Source organism: Marmota flaviventris, chromosome 8, assembly GCF_047511675.1.
Source record: "Marmota flaviventris isolate mMarFla1 chromosome 8, mMarFla1.hap1, whole genome shotgun sequence".
NCBI classification, from domain to species: domain Eukaryota; kingdom Metazoa; phylum Chordata; class Mammalia; order Rodentia; family Sciuridae; genus Marmota; species Marmota flaviventris.
The window spans coordinates 128,469,410-128,494,553 of NC_092505.1; the positions used below are offsets into that span (position 1 = coordinate 128,469,410).

The 25,144-nt window shown below is 45.2% G+C and overlaps 1 protein-coding gene across 1 annotated transcript in view; it reads right to left on the bottom strand.

The window, feature by feature from the left end:
- The window catches only part of Bfsp2 (beaded filament structural protein 2), a 62,817-nt gene that overhangs the window by 17,346 nt on the left and 20,327 nt on the right, over nt 1-25,144 (bottom strand). Inside the window, exons 2-4 of the mRNA XM_027933998.3 lie at nt 10,467-10,549; nt 5,005-5,161; nt 3,817-3,978 (exon numbers count right to left, since the gene is read on the bottom strand). Coding sequence (XP_027789799.1) covers nt 3,817-3,978; nt 5,005-5,161; nt 10,467-10,549 — 402 coding nt within the window. The remainder of the gene's footprint in view (nt 1-3,816; nt 3,979-5,004; nt 5,162-10,466; nt 10,550-25,144) is intronic.

Genomic DNA, 25,144 nt, shown 5'->3' on the forward strand with positions numbered 1-25,144 from the left:
TTGTTGGCTCCCTCTCTGCTTCTCCTTTACCGGGAATTTTGTGGGTCTCCTCCCTGCGCTCACTAACTTCCCAATAAACCGCTTCCACTTCCAGTATTTGTCTCAAGATCTGCTTCTGGGGGAACTTAAACTAAGACATGAATTAATCATGTTAATTAATTTTCAGCCTCCTTGGGCTGAAAGGTAATTAAATGCATGTTTGCATTCTCTTTACAAAAGCTTTTGAAAGCCGGTGTGTGCGCTAAGCCATTTCACATTTATGCTCTGCTGCCAAGAAACAGACAAGAGACGCTCAGGACGGGCAAATGTCAGCCGCCGAGGGCAGAACTGCAGCTGACAAAACTATTTATTGGAGGAATTCTGGCTGTCAGTTCTGATCTTTGTTGATGATCAGAGGAATTCACTCATTCTGCAAATATTTTCTGAGCTCTGCCTCTCTGCAAGAGGCCCAGGCAGCCGCGGCCAAACGAAAACAAGAACTGTCTGTTTTCTCTGAGATGTAGCTTTCAGATTACTCTATTAAAAAAACACTAATGAATCTGTTCAGAATTAATGTTGGAGTTACTGTTGGACTGGTAATGATTCTCAAAGGGGTGAGGTGTGAATAGTAATGCCCAGTTTCTTTTTTCTTTTTTTCATAGTAGGCAGGATTTAAGGATTTCCTTCCTTCCTTCCTCAGATCAGGCATTAAAACCAGGGCACTTGACCCACTGAGCCATACCCCTAGCCCTTTTTTTTTGAGAATAGTCTTGCTAAGTTGCTGAGGCTGATCCTCAAACTTGGGATCCTCCTGCCTCAGCCTCCTGAGTCGCTGGGATTATAGGTGTGCACCACTACTTCTGGCTAGCAGGATTTAGTTTTGATAATTTTGTTGGCCCTGCCTTTTGCCAAAGAAAAGGCTACTACAGTATGGCGTACATCCCAGCAATGCTGGGACAGTTGTAAAATTGCAAATCCCACTGGGCCTCTGGGATTTAGCTTTGGGAACAGAGCTAGGAAAGAAACCATGCAGACCAATGAAGCAAAAACATCCCTGCATTAAGAGCCAGGGGGGTTGAATTTGGTGCTACCATCTTGCTGTGGAACCTTGGAAAGTCAACTGTGCTCTCTGGGTCTCAAGTTTCCTTACCTCTAAAAAGAGGGAATGGGATTCGATCACATATTTCTTAAAAGAAGAGGCAAAGCTAAATCCATGGTTTGGCCTCACTTCACCTCCTTGGTCTATATCTGCTACCAGTTTGGGCAGAAGTGTATGGGGGGGGGTCATTTTCTGGAGGTGCTGGGTACCATTTGCCACAGAAAGTGTTGGTAGTGATCTGGCTCAAGGAATTGATGAACAGAAAGGAAAGAAGTTATCAAAAAAAAGGCCAAGGGGTGGAGGAATGGGGGATTATAAGATGTTTCTTGGGTTAGTGAAAATGGGGGTGGTGTTCCAGAACTGGGAAAGATCATTGCTGGTTCCTGTTGGTCCTTGGGGGTCCGGGGTAGGGGTGGGGGGCGTGGCAGAAGAAAGCACAGAACGGGCTCTCCTGGTTTCCTTGGGTGGCTTTTGTAACCATCACTGATTCTCAAGCCTGGCTGCGTGTTAGAATCATCCAGAGAGCTTGGCAAAAACCACAAAGTCCCTCCGCTCCTTCTGATTTAATTGTTCTGGAATGGAGCCTAGGCACCGGCGTTTTGGAAAATGCTCTGAGATAATTCTGCTGGGGAACCAGGATTAGAACTTCTGACTGAAAACTCAGAGCACCGAGGTGGCCCTCTGGCCTTTACTCAAACAGCTACCGTCTGTCCCCACGCCTTTGCATTCTCCTTGCTCTTCTGCTTTTTTGCATCCTCTGCCTCAAAATTCAGCACCAAGAATGGGTGGGAGACAGAGAAGGGAAGAACAAAACATCTATATTCTAGCACAGGGCGCAGTGGTGCATGTCTGTAATCCTAGTGGCTCGGGAGGCGGAGACAGGAGGATCGTGAGTTCAAAGCCAGCCTCAGCAACGGTGAGGTGCAAAGCAACTCAGTGAGACCCCATCTCTAAATAAAATACAAAATAGGGCTGGGGATGTGGCTCAGTGGTTGAGTGCCCCTGAGTTCAATCCCCAGTAACCCCTCCTGGCCAAAAACAATCTTCTGCATTCTATTTTTCTGGTTAATTCCTTTGCTGTTCGTGAGACTTTAATAAAAGTTGCTTTCCCCCCCTTGAGTATAATTCTTACTGCTTAAGAAAAATTTGAGAAATAGTCAAAACCAAGAAAGAAAAAAATAACTCCAAGTGTCAGAATAATCCGTTACTCCAAGAAAACCACTGCTAATACCATTAATAGGCCTTTCTTTCTTTTCCTTCTCTTTTCTTCTTCTTTTGTGATGTTGTGGATCAAACCCAGGGGCGCTCTAACACTGAGTGACATCGTCAGCCCAAAATGTTATTTTTTAAATTTTGAGGCAGGTTCCTGCTAAGTTGTCTAAGGCTAGCCTCCAAATTGAGATCCTGTTACCTCAGCCTCCCAAGTTGCTGGGACGTAGGTATGTGCCACCCCAGCCAGCACCATTAATCTATTAGTCCTCTTTGCTTACTTTATTTTTTTGGTTCCAAGGCCTTGCACAGGGTAGGCAAGTGCTCTACCACTGAGCCACACCCCCAGCCCTGTTAATGTTTCTTGAGGCCCAGTTTCCTTGCTTGAATGCTTTACTCTATTGCACATACCAGGCACGGACACACGGCTACCAGAAGACCAAACAGGGCTAAGCTCCTGGTTTTTTTTTTGTAAATAAAGTTTTATTGGAACACAGTCATGGTTGTCCCTCCCTTGGTCTCTGGTGGCTTTCATGCTACCGTAGTGGAGCTGAGCAGTTCCAACAGAGACCATTCAGCCTCTGTAGTCTGAAATATTTACTATTTAGTCCTTTCAAAAAAGCTTGTTGGCCCCTAGAATATACCATTCTGCTTTTTCCTGTTTCCTCATTTACCATGAACATTCTCCCATTTTCTCGTAAATACTTTGTAAATGCCATTCCTAAGGACTGCTTTCTATCTTATGGCACACAGCATAGTGAGCTTGTGGCTTAGCCTCTCTCCTATTATCAAACATGTATATACTTTGGCTCCCATTTCCTTTCACTTTTATAATGCTTCAGTGAGTGTATTTGGGCATTAACTATTAGTATTTTCTTTTTTATTGCAGTGTTGGGGATTGAACCTGGGGCCTTGTGCATGCTAGGCGAGCACTCTACCACTGAGCTATACCCCAGCCCTTATATTTTCAGTTATTTTTTTTAAGGATATAGGTTTTTCAGCTGGTAGATATGGAGTTTTTAAGGCTCTTGATATATATTTCCAAATCCCTTATTCAAGGGTGTTATACTGGTTTGTGCTCTTCAATAACCCAGCAAAAAAGCTACTTTTCTGCATACCTGCTGGGATTATCATTTGAACCATCTTCTGCTTTTAAATAGGTCCACAAAAAATTATTATTGTTTACATGTATTAGTGCATGCCTGTAACCCCAGAGACTCCAGAGGCTGAGGCAGGAGGATTGCAAGTCCAAGGCCAGCCTGGGCAACTTAGGGAGACCCTGTCTCAAGATTTAAAAAAATAAATGAAGAGAGCTCTGGGGTATAGCTGAGTGGTCATGTGCCCCTGGGTTCAATCCCCAATATTGAAAAAAAAAAGTTAATATGTTAATTTGTATTTTTTCCATGTTAAATGAGACTGAGCTTGCTGCTCAGCCATTGCATTTCTTCTCCTGCAAGATGACGCCTTTCATGTTTGCCTGGGCTCCTTGGGCGAGGGGCTGGGTGCAGGATGCTGGCCCTGCCTCTTACCTTAGCCTGGAGCAGGGCTCCTGCCTCCGCCCGATTCTTTTCAACGTCTCTCTCCCACTGAATCCTGATTGTCTCAAGGATGCCATCCAGACCAGTGCCCATGGGAACATTCATTTGCTCCAGCTCAGACCCTGCGAGCTGTTTGTACAGCACCTTTACATCCTGAAAACGACAAGAACACCCCAGGTAAGTTCCAGGAGAAAAAGCAAAGCCATGGGATTCTAGCCAGCAGAAGGCCGGCCCCGCACACAGGACTTTTGCTTCTCTCTGCCAAACATGGGTCTTATGGAGACGGGCAAAGTCCCTATTCCTCCTCCTGGCATAGGAACCATGTTCCCTTCCCAAGGGTGCATTTCTTGGGCATTACAAATGCCCAAGGCCATATCCACAAGGCCAGGCCCCAAGCAAAAATCAAAATACATAACTAACTAAATAAAAACAAAAAGAAAGTATGCAAGAATACTTAGGCATAAAGTCAGGCTAGGCTAAAAGACATTTAAGGATAACTTTGGAGTCTCTAAAGGGTTACTGTCAGAGCGTGGTCTGAAATGATGGAGATAGGAGCAGCAGGAAGTGGGCTTACAGTGGCTGGTTAGCTTAGGTTGGACACAAAGAGGAACTTCCTGATGGGAGTGTTGTTAAGTGGGTTTGGATTCTTTTAACTGGAAGAACTTTAAATGGTGGACCAGACAATAATGTGATGAGGTGATTTAGAGTCAGTGCAGTGCTGGGGGAACTGGACCAAGTGACGGTAGAAGGTGTCCTTTCGTCCTGTCACTCAAAGATCTGACCTAGTTTTATTCATGAGTGTGTGTGATCCACAGTTTAGGTCTGAGCTCAAAGTTATCTTGTTGATCCTAGACAGGGTTGAAAAAGTATCTGGAGTGGAATGCTTTGGGGAAGGAAATACACCCTTCAGTCAAAACAGGTTCCATCTCTCTCTCTCTCCTCAGCTTAGACCTGCGGCTTCCCTCATTTATGTAGCATCCTGGTTCCCGAAGCCATTTGAGTTTTGACTTCTAGGGAAACCTGACCCACTTCGAGGATTTGATAGTATTTCACTGGTCTTTCCCCTGCAGACCTGGGCAGGCAGTGAATAATGCAGAGAGGCCAAGAGGAGTTCTGGTGGCTATGGCCAGGCCAGCGCCTTGTCCCTGTGGTCAACCCTGCCATCCCGGTGCCACCCACCTCTTCGTAGTTCCTTGACAGAAAGCCAAGTTCTTCTTTCAGACTTTCTATTTGACTCTCCAGATCCATCTTTGCCAAATTAGCTTCATCAATGACTTTATACAGAGAGCTAATTTCCTCTTCCGCTGCCTTGCGAAATGGCTGCTCATTTTCATATCTGCAGGTAAAGGAACTCAATCAGCATATCTGGCTGACCCAAAAGAAAAAAAACAATCAGATTACAGAGACTACCGGAAGGCCAATTATGGGACAGACAATGAATGTTTAAAAAGTTATTTGTTCCAATAACTTTGAGACCCCTGTTGGTTGTTCCCGGGTCAATTTCCTAACATGAAAGTGATCGCAGCAGCTAACATCTGGAAAGCTGGCTTCATGGGCTGCCACCCTCCTGGGGCCTTTGGAGCTCAGCCCTCTAGGGAAGGCTTGTCCAGGAGTTCAGATCCCTGTAAGGGGTCCAGCATCCTCATCGCTGTCCTGAATTGTCCTCCTTTTCACCTGAGGACCATTTAATGGACATCACTGAGGTCCTGCTAAGGACCAGGCTGGGGAATCCCCAAATGGGGACTGTGCTGAAATTCCCAGCTGTGGCTGCAAACCCAAATGGGGAATGTGGATGAGGGACCCCAAGGGAAAGGTGGGGGTGGAAGTACACTGCAGAACTCGATGTTAACCTATAGGGGGCGCTGCTGCCCAGTTTCTCTCCACTGTGTGGGAAGGGGCTCGACACAGATCTCTTCCAGAGAAGCAGGAAGCTAGGATTTATATATGAAATATCCAGAGTTTTAAACACCTACAACGTATGTAATAACATGCACGTGTGCACCAGTGTGTGTACATGCACACTCATGCGTGCATGCACACACACACACACACACACATCTAAACTGCCTACTCTGTGTTGTTTCAATCCTAGTTCTCAAAATCTCTGGTTTGCAGCAGAACTTTCTTTCTAGAAACTACCTGCCATCTTTGCTGATTTCTCCCGGTGCGGTTCCCGCCCTTCCTTGGCTATGACATGCAAACTTCACACCTGACCTCCATCCGTTCCCCAGAAGGGAGGAGTCGCACACTGCTCCTTCCAGGAAGCCTCTTAGGGTCTTAGAATTATAAGGGACTTTAGAGCTCCACAGACAAACCCCTGCCCCGTGACAATCCCTCGATGGCATTCCTGACAGACCATCATCGCAGCCTCTGCTTGCTTATTTCCAGGGCTGGCCAAATTGTCACCTTTTAAGGTCACCTTTCCATCTTTGGATTGCTTCCTCCAAGAGTTTAAATCTCGATTCCTGTAAAACTCTTGAGTTCTAATATCTGGAACACCCAGGGTCCGCTGACCCTTCCATTGGCAGTCCTACAGATATTTAGTGTCCTCCCCCCACACCCCATCCCCACAAGCCTTTTCTTTTTCAGATTAAATGTTTTCAGTTCCTTCCTCCATTCCTCAGGTAGATGGCTTCCACGTAATCGTCAAGGGCAGGGACTGCGGCCTTCCCCTCTTTGCGTTCCCTGCACCCCACTTTAGGCTTCAGATATATTTGTGGACTAATCAGAAATGCTTCTATTGGTCTGTGTCTATCTTAAAATATGAAACAAGAGAATTGAACTCTGAACTCCAGATGTTGCTGGATGAATTCAGATTCCTGTGAGGCCCTCTGCTCCTTTGTTTGACTCGAATTCTTTTCATCGTGGTCCCCAAGATTGATTTTGTGGCTTTTCGTCTGTTAGCACATTTGCTCATTTGATGACCCGCCGTGTTTGCTGCTGACTCATTTCGAACCTCCTGTCAACCTGAACCCCGGAGCATTTCCACCAGAGCTCCTCAAAGCCCGATTTCCCCAAACCCCAAAGTAGAAGTTGATATCTGTCCTCTTTCAATTTCACTGGCGCATTGTTCTAATGTGTGGTGGGGTCATTTTTAATGCCAATTCTGCCATCCTTAGTCTTCACGGTCCCTCTTGGGTTTGTATGACCTGTCAGCGGGGCTGGGGATGTGGCTCAGTGGTAGAGGTCTTTGTTGGATCCCCAGCATGAAAAACCTAACCAACCAACCAAACAAACAAACAAAAAGTTAAATGAAGGAATCAAGGAGACCTGCACCTTGAATCAGCTCTCAGGGGACGGCTTCTGAAGCATTCTTGTCAACCCCTTTCTGTAGGATTAGATTTTCTACCGGAATGTATTATTTAGGAAGGAATGTATTGTCAATCAGGATTTGTTTGTGCCCTTAGGTCCCATATAGACTTTTTTTTTTTTTTTTTCCAATTTCTCTAAGGATTCAAAACGCCCTGTGATGCCCCCAAGGCTGATGTAAGATTTTAGCCTTCTCTTGTTCCCCTCTTTCCCTTTCCCTCCACCCTGAAGTCTTTAGTGAGCACCTCTGAGCTCCTGACACCCAGAACGGCCTGGCCTAGCCCCGCCACTTCTCCTGGGCTCCTTCACCACCACTCAGCTCTGAATTCGTCGCGTAGCCCTGAAAGCTGGACAGGCATTCCCTCCTCCATTCTTATTTCAGTAAATAGCATCACAGGTCTTCTCCTTAGCCCAGGTTCAAAACCTGGAATTGACCTTTGCTTCCTCTTTTCAGACTGGGTATGCAGATTATTGTCAGATCCTGCCGATACTTTCTTAGATGGTTGCTTAAGTCAGCCCGTGGCTACCGTCCTGAGCCGGCCCTCAACACCTTGTGCCTGAACTACAGTGGCCTCCGAGTTGCCTCCTCTAAGTGTGGCTCCAGAGTGACCATCATTAACCACACAGGGTCAGTGTTCCGATCAGAGGACTTCAGCCTCCTTAATAATCAGATCCACCTTATTTCCCAACAACTCCCAGTCCCGGCCCAGTCCCCTCTCTCCTGCTGGCCTTGTGGGAGCATCTTGCCAGCGTATGTGGGAGACTGAGGCAGGAGGATCATAGGGTTGAGGCCAGACTCTGCTACTTAGCAAGACCTGGTCTCAAAATAAATCACATATCTCTCATCAATGCAGAGACCTCTTTAGAGCTAAATCTGGTCTCCATGAATCACTGCTCATCACCCACTCTTTCTGTGGGTTTCGCTGCTCTTATATTGGCACAATCTTCGGTAGGACTGACAAGGTCTCCTAGGACTTGGCCTCTCTCTGGGTTTCCAGCCTTATCTGTGTTCCCCACCTCATTCCCTCCATGTGCACGGGCTGCTTTACACCCCCCTGAAGCACTGTGCTGTACCTCTGTCCTTACACGTGTGCCTTCTCGGTGGCCAGGCCAACTCCTACCTGAGCTTTGGGACCCAAACTGGGTATCACCTGGCAGAGCTAAATGACCTTCCTCACCTGTGCTCATCCATCCTGCAATGTCATTATCCCTACGGCGACTTTACCATTGGCCCTGAGGTCTGGAACCACGTCCCGTTCACCTCATTCCCAGCACCTGGCATGGCTCCGGGCACAGAGCTGGCATTCAAATATTTGTTGAATTGATTCGTTTATTGATTCAACAAGTATCTGTGGAGCATTTATCTCGAGCCTGGCACTGTGATAGCGAGAAGTGAAATAGACCAAGTCCTTGCTTTTTGGTGTGTCATGTGCTAGTCTGTGGCGTGGAAGAAGTGTGTGTGTGTGTGAATAAATAAATGCATCAGTGGATGAATGAGTGAAATAAATTGCAGCCAGTTCCTCCCTTAATTTCATACTATTATGAAGTTCCATTTTAAATTTATTCATTTATTTATTTTTGTGTTACTGGGGATGGAACCCAAGGGCGCTTTACCACTGAACTAGATCCCCAGTCCTATTTATTTATTTATATTTTGAGACCAGGTCTTGCTACGTAGCAGAGTCTGGCCTCAACCCTGTGATCCTCCTGCCTCAGTCTCCCACATTGCTGGGATTACAGGTGTGTGCCACCATACCTGCTATTTAAAAGTTACTGCATGTGGCTTTATGTCCACTGGAGTCTCTCTTTGCATAGCTGTCAGAGGCTGGGGTGCTGGTTTCACTCCATGGGGCTGCTCTGAATGGGATGTGGGTGACCCAGCCACACTGTTTGAGAATTTCCTTGACCCCAGGGTGACTTGTAATGGAGATACATTTAGCAGATGGAGAAACCTGGGATCTCAAGTTTACCCTAAGGTGTCCTCATCCTTAGATAAGATGGTAATGGGATCAGGTTCTTCTGTGGAGACTCCAAACCATGTACTTTTCCTCTCTTGTCTTCATCAATTTAGGGGAAGAGTCCCTTGAAATAATCCCATTGCCCATCCACGAACCCAGCTCCCAGGATGCTCTCCCTCAAGGTCTTCCTCATTTTGCTTCTCCATTTGACCACTGTTTCCCAAACTTCACTCTTCTATATGATTTTGCTCTAAATGCATATCCCCCCGCATCACTATTTACTTTCTATTTTTCCTTAAATGTAGCTACTGAAAAGGTTAATCTTGGGCTGGAGAGATAGCTCAGCTGGTAGAGTGCTTGCCTCACATGCATAAGGCCCTGGGTTCAATCCCTAGCACCACAAAAAATAAAATAAAGTAAATGTGCTGGGCATGGTGGTGCTTGCCTGTAATTCCAGCAGCTCAGGAGCCTGAGGCAGGATCTCAAGTTCAAAGCCAGCCTCAGCAATTTATCAAGTCCCTGAGCAACTCAGTGAGACCCTATCTCTAAATAAAACACAAAAAAGGCTGGAGATGTGGCTCAGTGGTTAATCACCCCTGGTAGCCCCTCCCCCAGTAAATCTTAAAGTTTAAAATCTCTTTTATAAAATAAACTTTAAGTTGCTACTCTAAATGGTGCTACTATAGTGGGAAAATAACCTCATGGGTCATAAACAGAAGATAACTATAAGAATAAATACATCACTGTTAAAAATAAAATGTTTGTTCTTATATTACTTAAAACAACCTGCATAAATACTATGCACATCACACATGAAGAAATACTGTGTTAAACTTTATATCAGCGGTTCTCAGGCTTGGGTACATGGTAAGGTACCTGTGAGCTTTAAAAATCCTGAAGCCCAGGCCCCACTGCCAGGGATTTTGATTGAATTATTACTTGGGGTTTGTGTGCTGGTATTTTAGGTATCCAGGTAATTCCAATATGCAGCCAGGGTTGCAAGCCCTTACTCTAAACCAGTGTTTCTCAAAGTATGGTGTGAGGAGCAGCAGAATCAGCACACCTGGGAACTCATTAAAAATGGAAATGTCAGGTGCCACTTCAGACCCTTGGAATCAGAAACTCAGGGTGGGGCCCAGCAGTCGGTGATTTCTGTAAGGTCCCAGAGTGATCAGGATGCACCCAAGAGCTTGAGAACCCTGCTCTAAACCAAGTGCCCTTGGCCTAACATTTATGGATCTGGAGTCTCCTGGGCCTCTGTTATCTTACCCCAGCCTCCCATGAGGATGGATGTGGATACCAGGACAGTGTGGTCTGTGTTGCCCAGGACTCTGGGGGCGTGGAGGGGACGTCCCCTCTGCTGCAGAGCCTTACCTCTCTTTAAAGTCATCAGCACCCGCCTGGAGAGTCTCATTCTGCAGCATGAGCCTGGCATTTTCCAGAACGGCCTCGCCCACCTGCAACGACACACATCAAGGGAGGTGAGGTTTCTGACCACTGTGACCCGCGTGGGACACAGAGGCTCTGGGGAACAGGAAGCACCTTTCACCAGGCGAATGTTTTTAGAATTAATTTCCCTACATGTTTTTAGAATTAATTGAAAAGGGGGAGGAGGAAGACATTAGAAGGCCCAACTTCTGGATGTCTCTTAGGAGTTTTTAGAATTTGATTTTTGGAACAAAAGGATCATTCAAAGGCAGACTTGCCCACAGCCCCTCTCACAGTGAGGAGCTCTGACTCTCCGGGGAAGAGTTCTGACTCCTTAAGACAAAGTGTCACTGGCTTTGCTTAGCAACTGTTAACACTATCCGATCACAGATGCCTCTGAAGCCCGTCGAGATGAAATCTCTAGACCAATGCAGCCCAGCAGGACTTCCTGTGGTGTCGGGCAAGTTCTAGATCAGCACGTACAACACGGTGGCCACATGTGGCTACTGACACTCAAGATGGAGCAAGCAGGGGCTGAGGGGCTGAAAATTCAATTTAATTTAAATTTAAATAACCACACGTGTCAGGTGGCCACCATGTAGTGTGACGGTAGAATTTCATTCACCTTCAGGGTTTCATTGGAGGCTTGAAGAGTAGTTTTCAAATTTGGTCCCCCATAGGTAGGGACTAGTGTATGTAAATATAGTGTGCTTATATATATATAAGTATATATATATGCTTATATATATGCACACACACACTAGTGTGTATATATACAACACCCATATGTATTTACACATATACATAAACATATATACGTATATGCACACATACATATGTGTATTATTTATATATATAGCAAGTTCTTTTAAAAAATCTTTTATTTTTAATTGACAAATAATAATTTCATGTATTTATGGGTGCCATCTGCTTTTTAAAAATGTTTATTTTGCATTGTGGAATGATTAAATCAAGCTAATTAACATGCTTGGCACCAACAATCCTCAGGGAAATGCAAATGAAAACCACAAGAAGATATATCACATTGCACCAGTTAGGATGTCTGTTATCAAAAAGATGAAGGATGTCAAGTGCTGGCGAGGACGTGGAGGGAAGGACTCCTGATGGCAGGGATGTGAATTAGTGCAGCCACTTTGGAAGACAGTCTGCAGGTTCCTCAAAACACTTACAACCACATGATTCAGCAATCCCACTTGTGGGTTTCTATCTTTAGTTGCAAGTTCTTTACTGACTAGAAGAAGGACTCCACACACCAAAGACAAAAGACAGGAATAAGATCAGAAATAAATGGGGGAGGATCCTAGTTTATCCCTTCTGCAGTGTGCCCGAGGGCCAGGCCAGAACAGAGAAAAGATTAGTTTTGCCAGTGGGAAATTCAATGGAATGAAACAAAATAAGGTGACCATATTGGTACAAGAGGGGTGCATAATCATTGCTACCTCCCTAGATGGGACTTGCTTCTGCCCCTGGGCTCCTCAGCCTTCCCTCATCACGGCTCTTCACCTGTACTTTCAAGATAACATTTTACAGTTGACTATTTGAGGTTGATTTTTCACAGTGATGCCTCTGGAAAATGTTCCACTCAAGCATTGGACCTTGGGTCATGGCTGGTGTCCAGACTGTGTGCTCAAAAACGACCAATGCAGAAGGTTATAAAGGTTATAAAGAAGGTTGCTTCAAAAGTGGTTCAGACTAGTGGCCACGCAGGGGCTGATGCAGAGGGATGCAGGGCATTCGCTGATAAAACTTGGGAGAACCTCTTTAAGAAAAAGAATTTTAACTGACTGAGGGGCGCATGCGTATAATCCTAGTGGCTGGGGAGGCTGAGTCAGGAGGATCACAATTTCAAAAAGCCAGCCTCAGCAATTTAGCGAGGCCCTAAACAACTTAGTGAGACCCTGTCTCAAAATGAAAAATAAAAAGGGCTGAGGATGTGGCTCAGTGGTTAAGCACCCCTGGGTTCAATCTCTGATACCAATAATTAATTAATTAATTAATTAATGTAAGGGACTAGAATAAGTTACAGGACCCAGGAGGGGACGTGTGCAGGTGAAGGACCCAAAGCTCTTAAGTTCTCCGCTTTGGTACAACTTAATTTTATTTGTGTATTTATTTTGACGTTTTGAACTTGGGACCCAGGCTGTAGACAGCAAAAAATAAAAGAAACAAAAAACTCCCAAACAAAGCCTTGGTGTGTGTGTGTGGGTGGGGTGGGGATTAAATTCTGGAAAAGCAGAAAGATGAGTAGAAACCTAGTCACCCCAGAGTCCTGCTGGGCAGAATCAACACCGCTGGACTTTTGGACTTTGTCCCACAAAACTGTGGCTTTGCTTTGTCCTGTACGGAGTGAGTTGGTGACATTTCTCCGGTTTATTGGAAACTGTTTATAAGGAAGAGGATGCCTAGGGTCGTCAGCCTGTAAAGGGGCTGGGGAGGAAATGCGGAGGGCTTGAAGGTGAGGTGAGGCCGAGCTCTGCTTCTCAGTGTCCTTGCTCCTGGGTGACCTCTGAGTTCCCACTCTGGTCTGGGAAGGAACACGAGTGCCTTCTGAGGGTAATTTGGATGCTTCCTGTAGATAGGGCGGCTCTGTCCAAATGTCTGTCCTTGGAGGCTTGTATGGCTGGAGAAACTGGAGGCCTTCCTGCTTTTTCTGTTGTTTAGTAACAACCAGGGGTTTATTTCACCCTCAACCAGAGCCTAATTATAGGCCCTGGCTTGCCAAAGTACAGCTTGCTGGCCCTGTTTACCCATCTCCTTCCCAGACAGAGATCCTAAAATAAACCCGCAGTCTCCACTCTCTAGCCATAGAGAGGAGTCCTCCCCACTAAGCACAGTCAACCCCTTCTCTGTAGTTAGTTGTTCTTTGGCTTCTCAGCTGGAGAAAAGACCAGTCAGGGGCCAGGAGCAGGATTAGGACCTTCCCTGAGGTTTAGCTCAGATTGAGGACTGGGATGATGGCCCAGAGGGGTTGAGGCCAAAGGTAAGGAGCCTGCAGGGGAACAGAGAATGTCTTTGTCTCCACTTGGGAAAACCTTCATGAAATCTCCCCCAGGGCTGTGGACAGCAAAGGAAGAGGGAGGGTCAGTTAAATTTACTGATCACTACACGTGTGCCCAGCCACATGCTGGAGCTGGCTGGTGAGAGTCGATTGTTAAATATTTCAGGAGTTTTCATGAGCTGTTTGTGAAATACAGCCAGCATGAAAAATTAAATTATGTAAACTTTTAATTAAATCAATCCCTTTAAAAAAACAAAGGCCATCAAATTCGATTGTCGCATTGTGTGCATATGTGAATGTCTTAACAAATCCCACCATTATGTACCACTGAAATGCACGAATAAAAATGTGGACGGAAAAAAAAAACACAAAGGTAGTAAGTATTCAAAAGGCAAAGGTAAGTTTCCTCACTTATTATTTTGCTATTTCTATGTGTCTGTTCTGTTCTTGAGGTTATTTCCTTCTGGGGTGACATCTCTTCCCAAATCCTCATTCAGCAACATGTTGTTAGCTCAATGTCAGCCATGGTGAGAGTATTTACACCAGGGAAATTGGTAAACACCATAAACCAGAGACTTATTCATGGATACCAGCTTTTTTTTTTTTTTTGTACTGGGATTGAACTCAGGGATGCATTATCACTGAGCTACATCCTTGGACCTTTTTGTTTTTTGTTTTCAGACAGGGTCCCACTAAGTTGCCCAGGCTGGCCTTGAACTCTGGATCCTCCTACCTCAGTCTCCCGTGACTATAATAGACAATCCTGCAAAGGACAGCCAACTCTTAAGCAGGCACCAGTTCACTGATGGTACACTATACCGAACTAGATACTTAACATGCACAGCTTCATTAAATGATCATGACATCCCTCTAAAGCTGATAGCAACAGCCCCATTTCACAAACAAGAGTATTGAGGCTCAGAGAGCTTATGTCAGTTACCCCAAATCACATAGCTGGAAAGTAGCAGAATCAGAACACCAAACCATGTTAATGTGACTCAAAAATGTGCAGGATTTTGTCATTAGCTTTGAAAACTCAAAGGCACATTACATTCTTGTGCAGAATTATTTTCTGCCTTTTTCCTGTAACAGGACCAAACTAGCACCCACTTCAAGCCCCTCAGCTTTATCTCAGATCCCTGTAAACTGAGGAGAGCAGGAGACAGATCTATGGGCCCAAACGAGGACCCGGGGAACTTGGGCTACTAAGCACTTCCCTTTTGAGTCCCAGAGAAGAAAGATCACTTGTATTTTAAGCTGCAAGAGCTATACATTAATGATCGGGTCCTGTCTGATTTTTGGTTGAAGTGGATGCAAATTAACGTTGCCTCTTGGATCAACTTTTCTTTCCAGGGCAGAAGGCAATAAAAAATATCAAATGTGATGATATCCAGCCATTGGGCTGATGGTATGAGTAACAGAATATTTACTCAAGACCTTGCAACCATCCCTACCTTCTTCTCTAATGGGAAAAAAGTGCACATGAATGTGATAGTGGCCTTTGTGTGTAAATCTGAAGGGTGGGCAGCCAGCAGCATGCTACCGGGAGTGCTGAGTGGTGGGGGGCACCAGGGGAAGTCCTCTCCTCTGACCTTCCTGCCTAATCAGAGCTGAAGATGCCACGTCATGGCCACATGATTTCATACCAGGCTTCTTGTTAAAAAGAGACCCTGTCAGGGCATCACCAGTGTGAATTGCCAGGTGAAATTAGGTGGTTTGGGGGATGAGTTTCAGTGGAGAGAGAAACTAGTGTTTCAAAGCATAATATGCTGTCCGAAGGGGACAGCCAGGGCTGAGTTCCAGGGGAATGGGTTGTAGAAGATCATAGGTCAAGATCCCAGGAGGGTGAGATCGAGGAGGAAGAGGTCACTAGGGCCATCTTCCCCTGCTCCCCCACAGGGGGCTTCCTTTAGCCCATTTCATGTCAGTGGTTCTCAAAATTTGCTTACTGGGCCCACAGTATCAGTATGACTTGGAAGCTCATGAGAAATGCAAATTCTTAGAGCCTATCTCCAATGTATGAATCAGGATTTCTGGGGGTGGGTTGCAACGATTCGTATTTGAACAATTCATCCGACAGTCACTGAACAACTGCTTTGTGCAAAGACAAGTAACAATCGTCATAATGGCCACCATTCATGGAATGCTTCTCCTGTGCCAGGCAGCCTGCTCTCAGGGGTTTCCATGCCCACTGGACTTTGAGAACCAGGCTTTCCTGAGACCCGCCCCCAGGCTTGCTCATCGCACACTGCAGCAGCACGCCCTGGTCCTCGTTGGAGCTGTTGTCCGTGACACCTGGAGCACCTTGCTTTACCACCTCACACTCCCAGCCATTCTTGCCTGAGAAACCATTTATTCTCACCTTCATTTCCTCTGCATGTAATTGTTGGTGACTTGATGGCAGTTTCTGGGCCAGCTGTTGGAGAATTAGCAGTCAATGTAGGAGCTGAGGTTCAAAAGGGAGGCAAAGTCCTGATTTTGGAAGGACGGCCCCAGAGACCATGGAAAGAAGATGGGATTTGCTGGGAAGAGACATGACCTCTGTGTTAAGCAGACCCCCTGACTACCAAAGAGAGGAGGATGGAGAGAGCTGGAGAGGATGCCGAGGGTCAGCCAAGAGGCTCCTGCGTAGTCCAGAGAGTCTATCTTATTGATGGTGGCATCCCTGAGGGTGGATTAGGGAAGGTGAAGAGCAGCAGATAAGTTTGACGTAGTGGGGGATGGAATGGGCAGTTCTTGGGGTTGGAGTAGTCATGGGAGATCGAGGGAAAAGAATGGAGGATGACTCCTAGGTGTGTAGCCTGAGCAACTGAAAACATGGTGTGGCCTTTGTTGATGCTCTTCCTTCTCCATGGATCATCCTTGTATCTGCACCCCACCCCAGTAGCCTGTTATCCCTGCTTTACCACATTCAGTGTGATGTACTTTAGAGTCAATGACAGCAGTTCTTATTCTTTAACTTAACTCCTCCACTCGCCAGCTTGGGCCAGTAACTGAAAGTAATGCTAAGATTTGGTTTCCTCATCCATATAAGGAGAATAACAGCACTCCCTACCTCCCTGGGGTGGTTGGGAGAATTAAATGAGCCAATGTATGGGAAGCACTTGCAGACCGCCTGGCACAGACTGAGCATGCTATGAATAGTGCCCATTATTATTATTGTTATTTGTCTTTGTACAAAGCAGTTGTTCAATGAATGTCGAATGAATTCGATTGGTTTGTACAGTCGGATACTGTTCACACTCCACTTTTTCTTCTTTCTGTTGGGTGCTGGGGATTGAACCCAGGGCTTTGCATATGCTAGGCACATGCTCTACCACTGAGCTGCATCCCCAGATCCCTCTGTTCCAGTTTTTCTGAATGCATAGGCAGTTGAAAAAAGATTTCCATCTAGTGGATTAACATATATATAATTTTTTTTCTTTCTTTCAGTTTTTCCTGTCCAGAATGATTTGAAAAACCCTGATCATTTGTATTATGAGGATGAGGATTTTATCCTTTCCTACCGCTGTCTGCATCAGGGATGTGGTTATTAAAACGAACGGAGCTGGTCGTGGCAAATGAGGGATTGGAACATTATTGTGTTTAAAAAAGGCAAAGACAAGCAGCATTTTAAAAAAGATTATCATTTGGACCCAAGAGTACAATTAACGTTTTACTCAGAGTTAAGGATATCGGCATCCCAGCAGCTGGAGCTGCGGGCTTGGGGAGGAGGCTGGCAAGACGGGGCTCCTGGGAAATTAAACTCAGCTGGCACAGAGGCAAGAGGCAGGATTTCCTTGGAAAACCTTATCACATTTCTTTGACTTTCAAGTTTAGGAGGGATGCTCAGCATGACTTGCTTCTAACCATAAATGAACAAGAAGCCATCATCTTTCCCAGCACCTAGCCACACTGACCTTACCAAGATGGCGGAGCCTGCCCTATGACCAAAGCTGCAGGTGCTTCTCTGCGTTCATCTTGACCTTCCAGTTTCACGGGTTGCAGAAGATGCACTTTTCTCTCTTGGTTTCCATGACACCACTCTCTCCTGCTCTCCCTCCCACTTCATTGATTATTTTTTTTCTCACCATTCTCTTGTTTAATAGGTTGTTCTCCCTTACCAGACCCCTAAGTGGTAGAGTTTCTTGGCCTCAGGTTTAGGGCTTCCTTTGATCTGATCTGTTCACACGGACTTAAGTGCCATTGCACATGCTAGTGACTTCCACCTTTATATCCCTAGCTTAGAAACTGTCCTTCTGACTCCAGACATGCAGACCCACTCTCCCTGGCATCTTCAAACTGAACATGTCCCCAAGATGGAAATCTAGATTTTTTTTGCCCTCAAAAAAAATCCTTTTCCCATTTGCCCAGAAACCAGGGTGTCATCTCAACTTCTCACTTTCTCTTATCTACACGTTGAAGCCAACACGGGGTCTATCCGCTGTGCCCCATGGGGCACGTCAGATCCATCTGCTCATCTCCATCTCTCCTGTTGTCACCCATGCATGTCACCATCACGTTCTCCTAAGCCACGTCTTCTAACTCCCTGCTCTGTTCTTCTCTCCTCCAGTGTATTCTACATCTTGCTTCCAGAGGGATTGTCTTAAGCTCCCCAAATCAGATCATGTCAGCCTGATTTAATTAAATCCAACTCTTTAGAGGTGGGATAAAACCCAAACTCATGACAATGGCCTTTAAGACCCTGTCCATCTTCCCACTGCTCACAAGGCTCCAAGCATGCTGGTCTCTGGTCTTTATAAACCACTCCAGGCTCCCTCCTGCCTCAAGTTCCTAGCGCATGCTAACACCTGTGCCTGGATCCCTCATCTTCTCTCCTTTGCCTGGGTAGCTCTCTCACCCTGACTCTTTTACCTAAAGTAGAGCTTCATTTTCTCCATGCCCCTCTGCCTTGCTAGTTTTCCTTTAAACACTTGCTATGACTTGTAGTTACGACCAGTTTTTGTTTGGTGATTAACTAGAGAAACTCCCTTTCCTGTCCTCTTGGTTTTTCTGTTCTAGCACAGCGTCTGGTACAGTAGGGTCAGTGGAGTTAATGAGCCCAGCAAAGAGTGCTGCTTCCTTATGTGGAACCAAAGCAGGGGACGAGCTGGTTCCTGCCCTCAGAGAACTCTCAGGTTCCTACCTGATTCCAACCTGAGAATCACCACGGATACTTTCCCATTCCTTATCTCTAAGTCAAAACACTACCAATTCCATCTATCTATCTATCTATCTATCTATCTATCTATCTATCTATCTATCATCTATCTATCTATTTATCTTCCCAATCCACTTCCCTTCCATTATCTAACTTGCTTCAAGCCCTAATGTCTCTTCTTTGGTTTAACCTGGGGATGAAGGGAAGAAATTCAAGCACTGAGGTGAAGAGGGCATCTGGAAGTGGACTCAGGGAACCATCATCCAGTTAGGGAGGAGGTCAGCCATCTCTGGAGACAGTTCAACCCAAACACAGTCGCAGCCATTGGGTGTCCTAGGAGCATGAGGGACACGTGAGGGTCAAGGCTGGGGCGTGCTTTGGAAGGTCAGAGCCGTGGACACTACTGAGGCTGGACTGCAGTAACCCTGGATGGCGTTGGTTGGGCTCTGGCTGAAGGAGGAGCACCCTTGTAGAGGAGGAGCAGGGATGGAGGGGCTGAAACTGGTGGGGGACATTTGTTGCCCTTGTTGGGCAAACAGGAACATTTTGGCTCCTAGGAGTTACTGCCACTATGAGGACCGGTCCTTAGGCCCCACCTTTCCTGGGAACCTCTCCACTCCTCCATGTTATGGTGCAGGGCTCACCTGGCCTTGTACCTGGAGCCTCCTTGGAGCTAGGGGAGCAGCTTTGGGCTACAGGAACCAGTGCTGGACACCACAGAGGTTTCACCCCAAATACTTATAACACCTTCCTGGGTGCATAAATCTGCAGAACTTGTCATGAGCCAGCTTCTCAAGGCTTGATTTTCTCTGGATGCCTTACGATGTCTAAGTTGTAAGCATCAGGCACGTCAAGATTCAGGGATCCTGGGGACCTCTGGACAGCCATCTGGCCTCCCTCTAGGACCTCTCTGCTTTCCGCCTCCCATCATCCCCTCTTCTACTAGATGTCCTTACAAGCTATTCAAAGTGTGTTCCTGAACAAATCCTCCCAGGTCCCAAGTGCCCCAATGAACTCTTTAGCCTGGGGTACAAGGCCCCTTACAATTTAGGGCTTGTTCTTCTCTCTAGTTTGATCTTGTCCTCATTTGCTTGCATGGACTGAATTAATTTTCTGCATAGACTCAGGCCATTCCAGCTTCCAGACCTTGACTAATGCTGCTGCTTCTATACATCGTGACCTCACCAGCCCCTACTTCTGTATTTTACTTTGACCAGTGAACTCCTATTCATCCCTTAAAACCCGACTCAGGCATCTCTGGGTATTCTCTACTCAGACCTCCTGAGGTGGACCTCAGTCTCTGCAGTCGTCATGCTGTACTCTATTCTAATCTTTTTTTTTTTTTTTCTACCATTGACATTGATAGTCTGAGGTCAGTGACAATCTCTCATTTCTGCCTCCTTAGCACCCAGTCCAGTGCCTGGCACGCAGGTGTTCAATAAATGTTAACTGAATGGATGAAGCTGATTGCTGAAGAGAGAAAATCAACCCACTATTCTAGTAAACATAAGGCAGGACACAAGTGAAGGTGTAGAACTAAATAGAAGATTTCTAAGCAGCAGAACTCAAATTTTAGGGTCAAACTTTATAAAGTCTAAAATCGAATCCACCAAATTCAAGCTTTTTAAAGCACTTACTATGTGTTCTGCAATAATAGACACTTCGCAGGCATGATCTCATTTAATCCCTATACCTCATGCCAAGTGGTTGTACAAAAAGGGGCCTATGTCTCTTGTTTCCATTGTACAGATGAGGAAACTGAGGCCCAGAGAGTTTAGGTAACTTGCCCACATAACTAAGTGGTCCAGGAAGAACTTAGCCCACAACTCTCTGACTTCACAGCCCATGATCTTTATTTTCTTATTGTGGAAAATTAAAAAAAATATATATAATGATATGTTAAGTTAGAGGAAGACTAGAACATTAACCCCCATCTTCCTGCTTCAATGGTTGAAATCTCATGTTTAATTTTTAAAATCTCCTATACCATTTTCTATCTCCATCTCAGAGATTATCCTACATCCATCACTTGAAATATCTATAATTATTTCAGTAGTCCTTGCTCTATTTTCTTGTTTTTGTTTTTTAATTTAAAAAAGTTTGTTTTTTAATTTAAAATAAAGTTGGGTACCATGGCTCCTGTCTGTAATTCCAGCAATTCGGGAGGCTGAGGCAGGAGGATTGCAGGTTTGAGGCCAGCCTCAGCAATTTAGCGAGACCCTAAGCAACTTGGCAAGACTCTGTCTCAAAATGAAAAGGGCTGGGGATGTGGCTCAGTGGTTAAGCACTCCTGAGTTCAATCCTCAGCTCTGCCCCTTTCCCCCAAATTATTACAATAACACCTATGCTTGGTTTTAAATATTCAATAGTACTGAAGATCTTTAAAGAAAAACAATTCCCTATCTCACATCATCTTCTTTTCCCCCACAACCTGCTTCCAGAAATTTCATTTTTTTCTTTTGTCTAGAGCTTGCCCTGATGACTCTACATCTTTCTGGTCCACTGAGTTACCAGCCAGACATTGTTTACTGACTTCCCGGCTGGCAGATGAGGATGCCACCTCCCTCCCTTTCTAATGACAAACTTGGTGACTTTAAATAATAAAGCTCTATTTCTTCTTGTATCAATTATAGACAATTGCTTGTACTCTCTCTTTTATGATCACAGATGTTTTATTTTCTAAGGTCAAAAGGGAAGACAAAAAATAAACATAAAAAAACACCCCAATTTAATTACTAAACTACTGTGCTTCTGCCTGTGTGAAATAAAGGTCTTTTCTGCTAAGAATTACGATGTAGGTGCCTCTGGCTGTCAGGAGCTGTGGGCAGATGGCCAAATTGTTGTTTTACTTCCCAACTGAGCATCTCTGGGCCTGCAGAATAATGCCAACTATTTGACTATTTTTCCTGGTGCTCCCTCAGGGCAGGCCTGTGGAATCCATGCTCAGCCATCTTGCCTTGACGCCCTGTTGAAATTGTGAGTCTAACATTCAAGAGCTCTGCTCCTTCCCTTGAAACACGGGTCAGTTTTATCTCAATAGTCCTCGGTGCATACAAATCCCCTAATACATGTTTGTTCAATAAGTGACATACTTCGAAAGAGCCAAAGATGGAAACAATGAGAAACCAGTTTGCAAGTTATCTGATTGGCAAATCTTTTCATGTCTGAAAAACCAAGGGAGATGAGACTATGAAGGAATCAGAGCTCTTACACATTGTTTCTGGGAGGGTAAATATATGTAGCCACTTGGGAGAAAAATTGGGCAACGCCATATAAAAGCTGTGGATTGTAGCCAGACAAGGTGGAGCAGTCCTGTAATCCCAGCTACTCAAGAGGCTGAGCCAAGAGGATCGAAAGTTTGAGGCCAGCCTGGGCAACTTAGTGAGATTCTGTCTCAAAATAAAATTAAAATGGCTGGGAATGTGGCTCAGAGGTCGAGTATACCTGGGTTCAATACCTCAAAAAACGAAAAAAAAAAGTTGTTGATTTTATTCCTAACCTAGAGCAGGGTAGGAAGCTTTTCTTTCCAGGAACAGGTAGCAAATATTTTAGGTTTTGTGGGGCACACATTTTTATTGCCATTATACAACTCTGCTCTTGAAATGCAAAAGCAGCTGTAGGCAGTACAAGAATGGTCATGACCGTGTTATAATAAAACTTTATTTACAAAAACAGAACATGACCGTGTTATAATAAAACTTTATTTACAAAAACAGAACATGACCTTGTTCTAATAAAACTTTATTTACAAAAAACAGATAGTACACCTCTGACTTAGAGAAACTAGGCTATGCGAATATGAGGAAGACAGTTTATACCCCTGCCTACTTGTGACACAGAAAAGTGCAAGAAACCAAGTCCATCAGCAGAAAAATTCATAACCTATGGTACATATAGAATGAAATGCTACATTTATGAACACAGATGAATCTCAAAAACAGAAAGAACAAAGAAAGCAAGTTTCAGAAGGAAATAGCACATGTTGTTCAATTCTATGTGTCATTATCTCTGGGCCACAGAGCCCAGATATTTGGTCAACTAATTATTCTAGATGTTTCTGTGAAGATGTTTAGGGATGAGATTAACTTTACATCAGTGGACTTCGAGTCAAGGAGATTGCCCTCCATAATGGGGGGTGGGTCTCCTCCAATGAGTTGCAGAATTGAATAGAGCAGAGATTGAGGTTCTCTGGGAAAACCGAAATTACCAGTCAATGGTCTTCAGACTGGAACTGAGCTGTAACATTAGCTCTTGCCTGGCCTACCAAACAACTGACACTTTGATCTTGGACTCAAGGATCATGTGAACCAATTTCCTAAAAAATCAATCTACATGGTGGGCGTGGTAGCTCATGCCTGTAATCCCAGTGACTCGGAGGCTGAGGCAGGAGAATGGCAAGTTCAAAGCCAGCCTCATCAATTTAGCGAAGCCCTAAGCAACTTAGTGAGACCTTGTCCCAAAATTTAAAAAATAAATTAATAAATAAAATGCACTGAGAATGTAGCTCAGTGGTTAAAGATCCCTGGGTTCCATTCTTGGTACCAAAATCAATCATCAATCAATCAATCAGTCTCTCTTTCTCTTTCTCTCTCTTGGTTCTGTTTCTCTGGAGAGCTCTAACACACAGTATAATACAATTTAATATAAAGTTTCAAATCACATAAAACAATCCTATGAAGGGTTTCTATGCATTTGTAAAATTGGAACAATATGCATGGGAATGATAGGTGCCACATTAAGAGCAGGAGTGACCTCTGTGGAGGGGAACTGGATCAGGGTAGATCAGGAAGGGGTTTCTGTTGTACCTAAAGCCTTTCATTTCAGGTTAGAGTGAAGCCTGCTGCACATGATGTTGAGACTTGATCATGCTGAGTGTTGGGGGCCCTTTTTAAACGTTCAGAATAATTCAGAATAAAAATATAAGGTGACATTAGCAAAATCGACCAGAGAAAAAAAACGAGCACAGTGGCTGACTCATGATGGTCCCTGGTAGAGAGAGACCAGCTGGGGCAGGTTTGATGGGGAAGGCAGGCCAGGGCCAGTAGGAGTGAGTAGGTAGTGGCCAGGCCAGAGCCTGTGAAGGTGGCAGTAGTGAAACAGAGTGGGATTCACTGGGGCCCGGAGTGTGGCCACAAGGAACAACAGGCAGCAGGTGGGTCACGTGGACACCAACACAGCCGCCCCTGTTCTCCAAGAGGCCCTTTCTGTGGGCCTGGAGGTGGACGTGCAGAAACCATTATCCCCGACTTTGGGCGCTCAGCCGACATCAGAGGAATTTATGTCCTCAAATTGTTGAGGCTTAAACCAGATCACAGGCACTCCTTTCCTGCTCAGGTGTGGCCAGCAGATCTTCTAGGTTTTTCTAAAAAAAAAAAATCATTTTTTTTTTTTTTTGCGTCCCCAGTTTCCTTGTCCTTTCACTTCCCACAGCCAGCACAGTGGCCTTGTTTGGAGCAGGGCCTCCAGAACCCTCCTTTAAGTTCACATGATGGACAGCTGTGGGAACATGAAGGCCTAGTACATTTGCCTGGGGTCAGAGCAACACTGAGACGAAAGCTGGGATTTGGCCAGAGATGGGCCCCCCTTGCTGGTGCCTCTCCTGTCCTTTCCTGCTCCCTGCAAGACTCCCCGGAGCACTTCCACAGCCTCCTGGACTGGGGTTCTGCTTCTTGGGAATTGCACCTGAGCCCCGTGTTTTTCTCTGCCTTGTGCTCTTCTTCCTGGAAACTCTCAGGGGTACCATCTATCTGGAGTCTTAGTCTGGAATGGACCTGGGCACACAGGTTCTGGAATCAAGACCTAAGTTCAAAGTCTTATCTCTAGCACTTCCTAGCTGTGGGATGTTGGAAAAATTATATAACTGCTTTGGGCTTTGGTTTCCTGATCCATTACCCCCCCCCACACACACACACACATATGGTAATGAAAATCATGACCTCATCGGGTTGTGAGGTTAAGGAATCAGGATGTGCAAAGCCCTCAGAACAAATTCTATAGTAAGTGCTCAATAAATTTTAGTTTTCCTATTCTTCACTGAAACTAAGGGGAACTTATGAGCAATCAAGGAATAGAAAGGCTTTACCCATGAGCCTAGGACTTCAAAGCCAGCCTAATTTAATGCAGGGAACGACCTGTGCAGTGCAGTGCAGACACAGAACCTCAATTTATTCTGATAGAACGGAATGGACAGTGTCGTAGATTGTTGGCAGGGTGGATGTGGTTGATGTTCTGTTGAAGATTAGAAGAATCCTCACCTTTAATCTGCCTGAGACTTTATCCCACCCCCCAATCTAAGCTGACAGAAAAACAGGGAAATGTCTTGGGGGCCCATAGGTCAGGGAATGGGATTCTGGTGGGTGGAGGATCAGGAACGGGAGAAGAATGTTCCAGTCACTTAGTTTTGTGCAAGTACCAGAAATGAAGAGGGTAAAGGAGTCAAAGTATCAGAGGGGACTGAGAAACCAA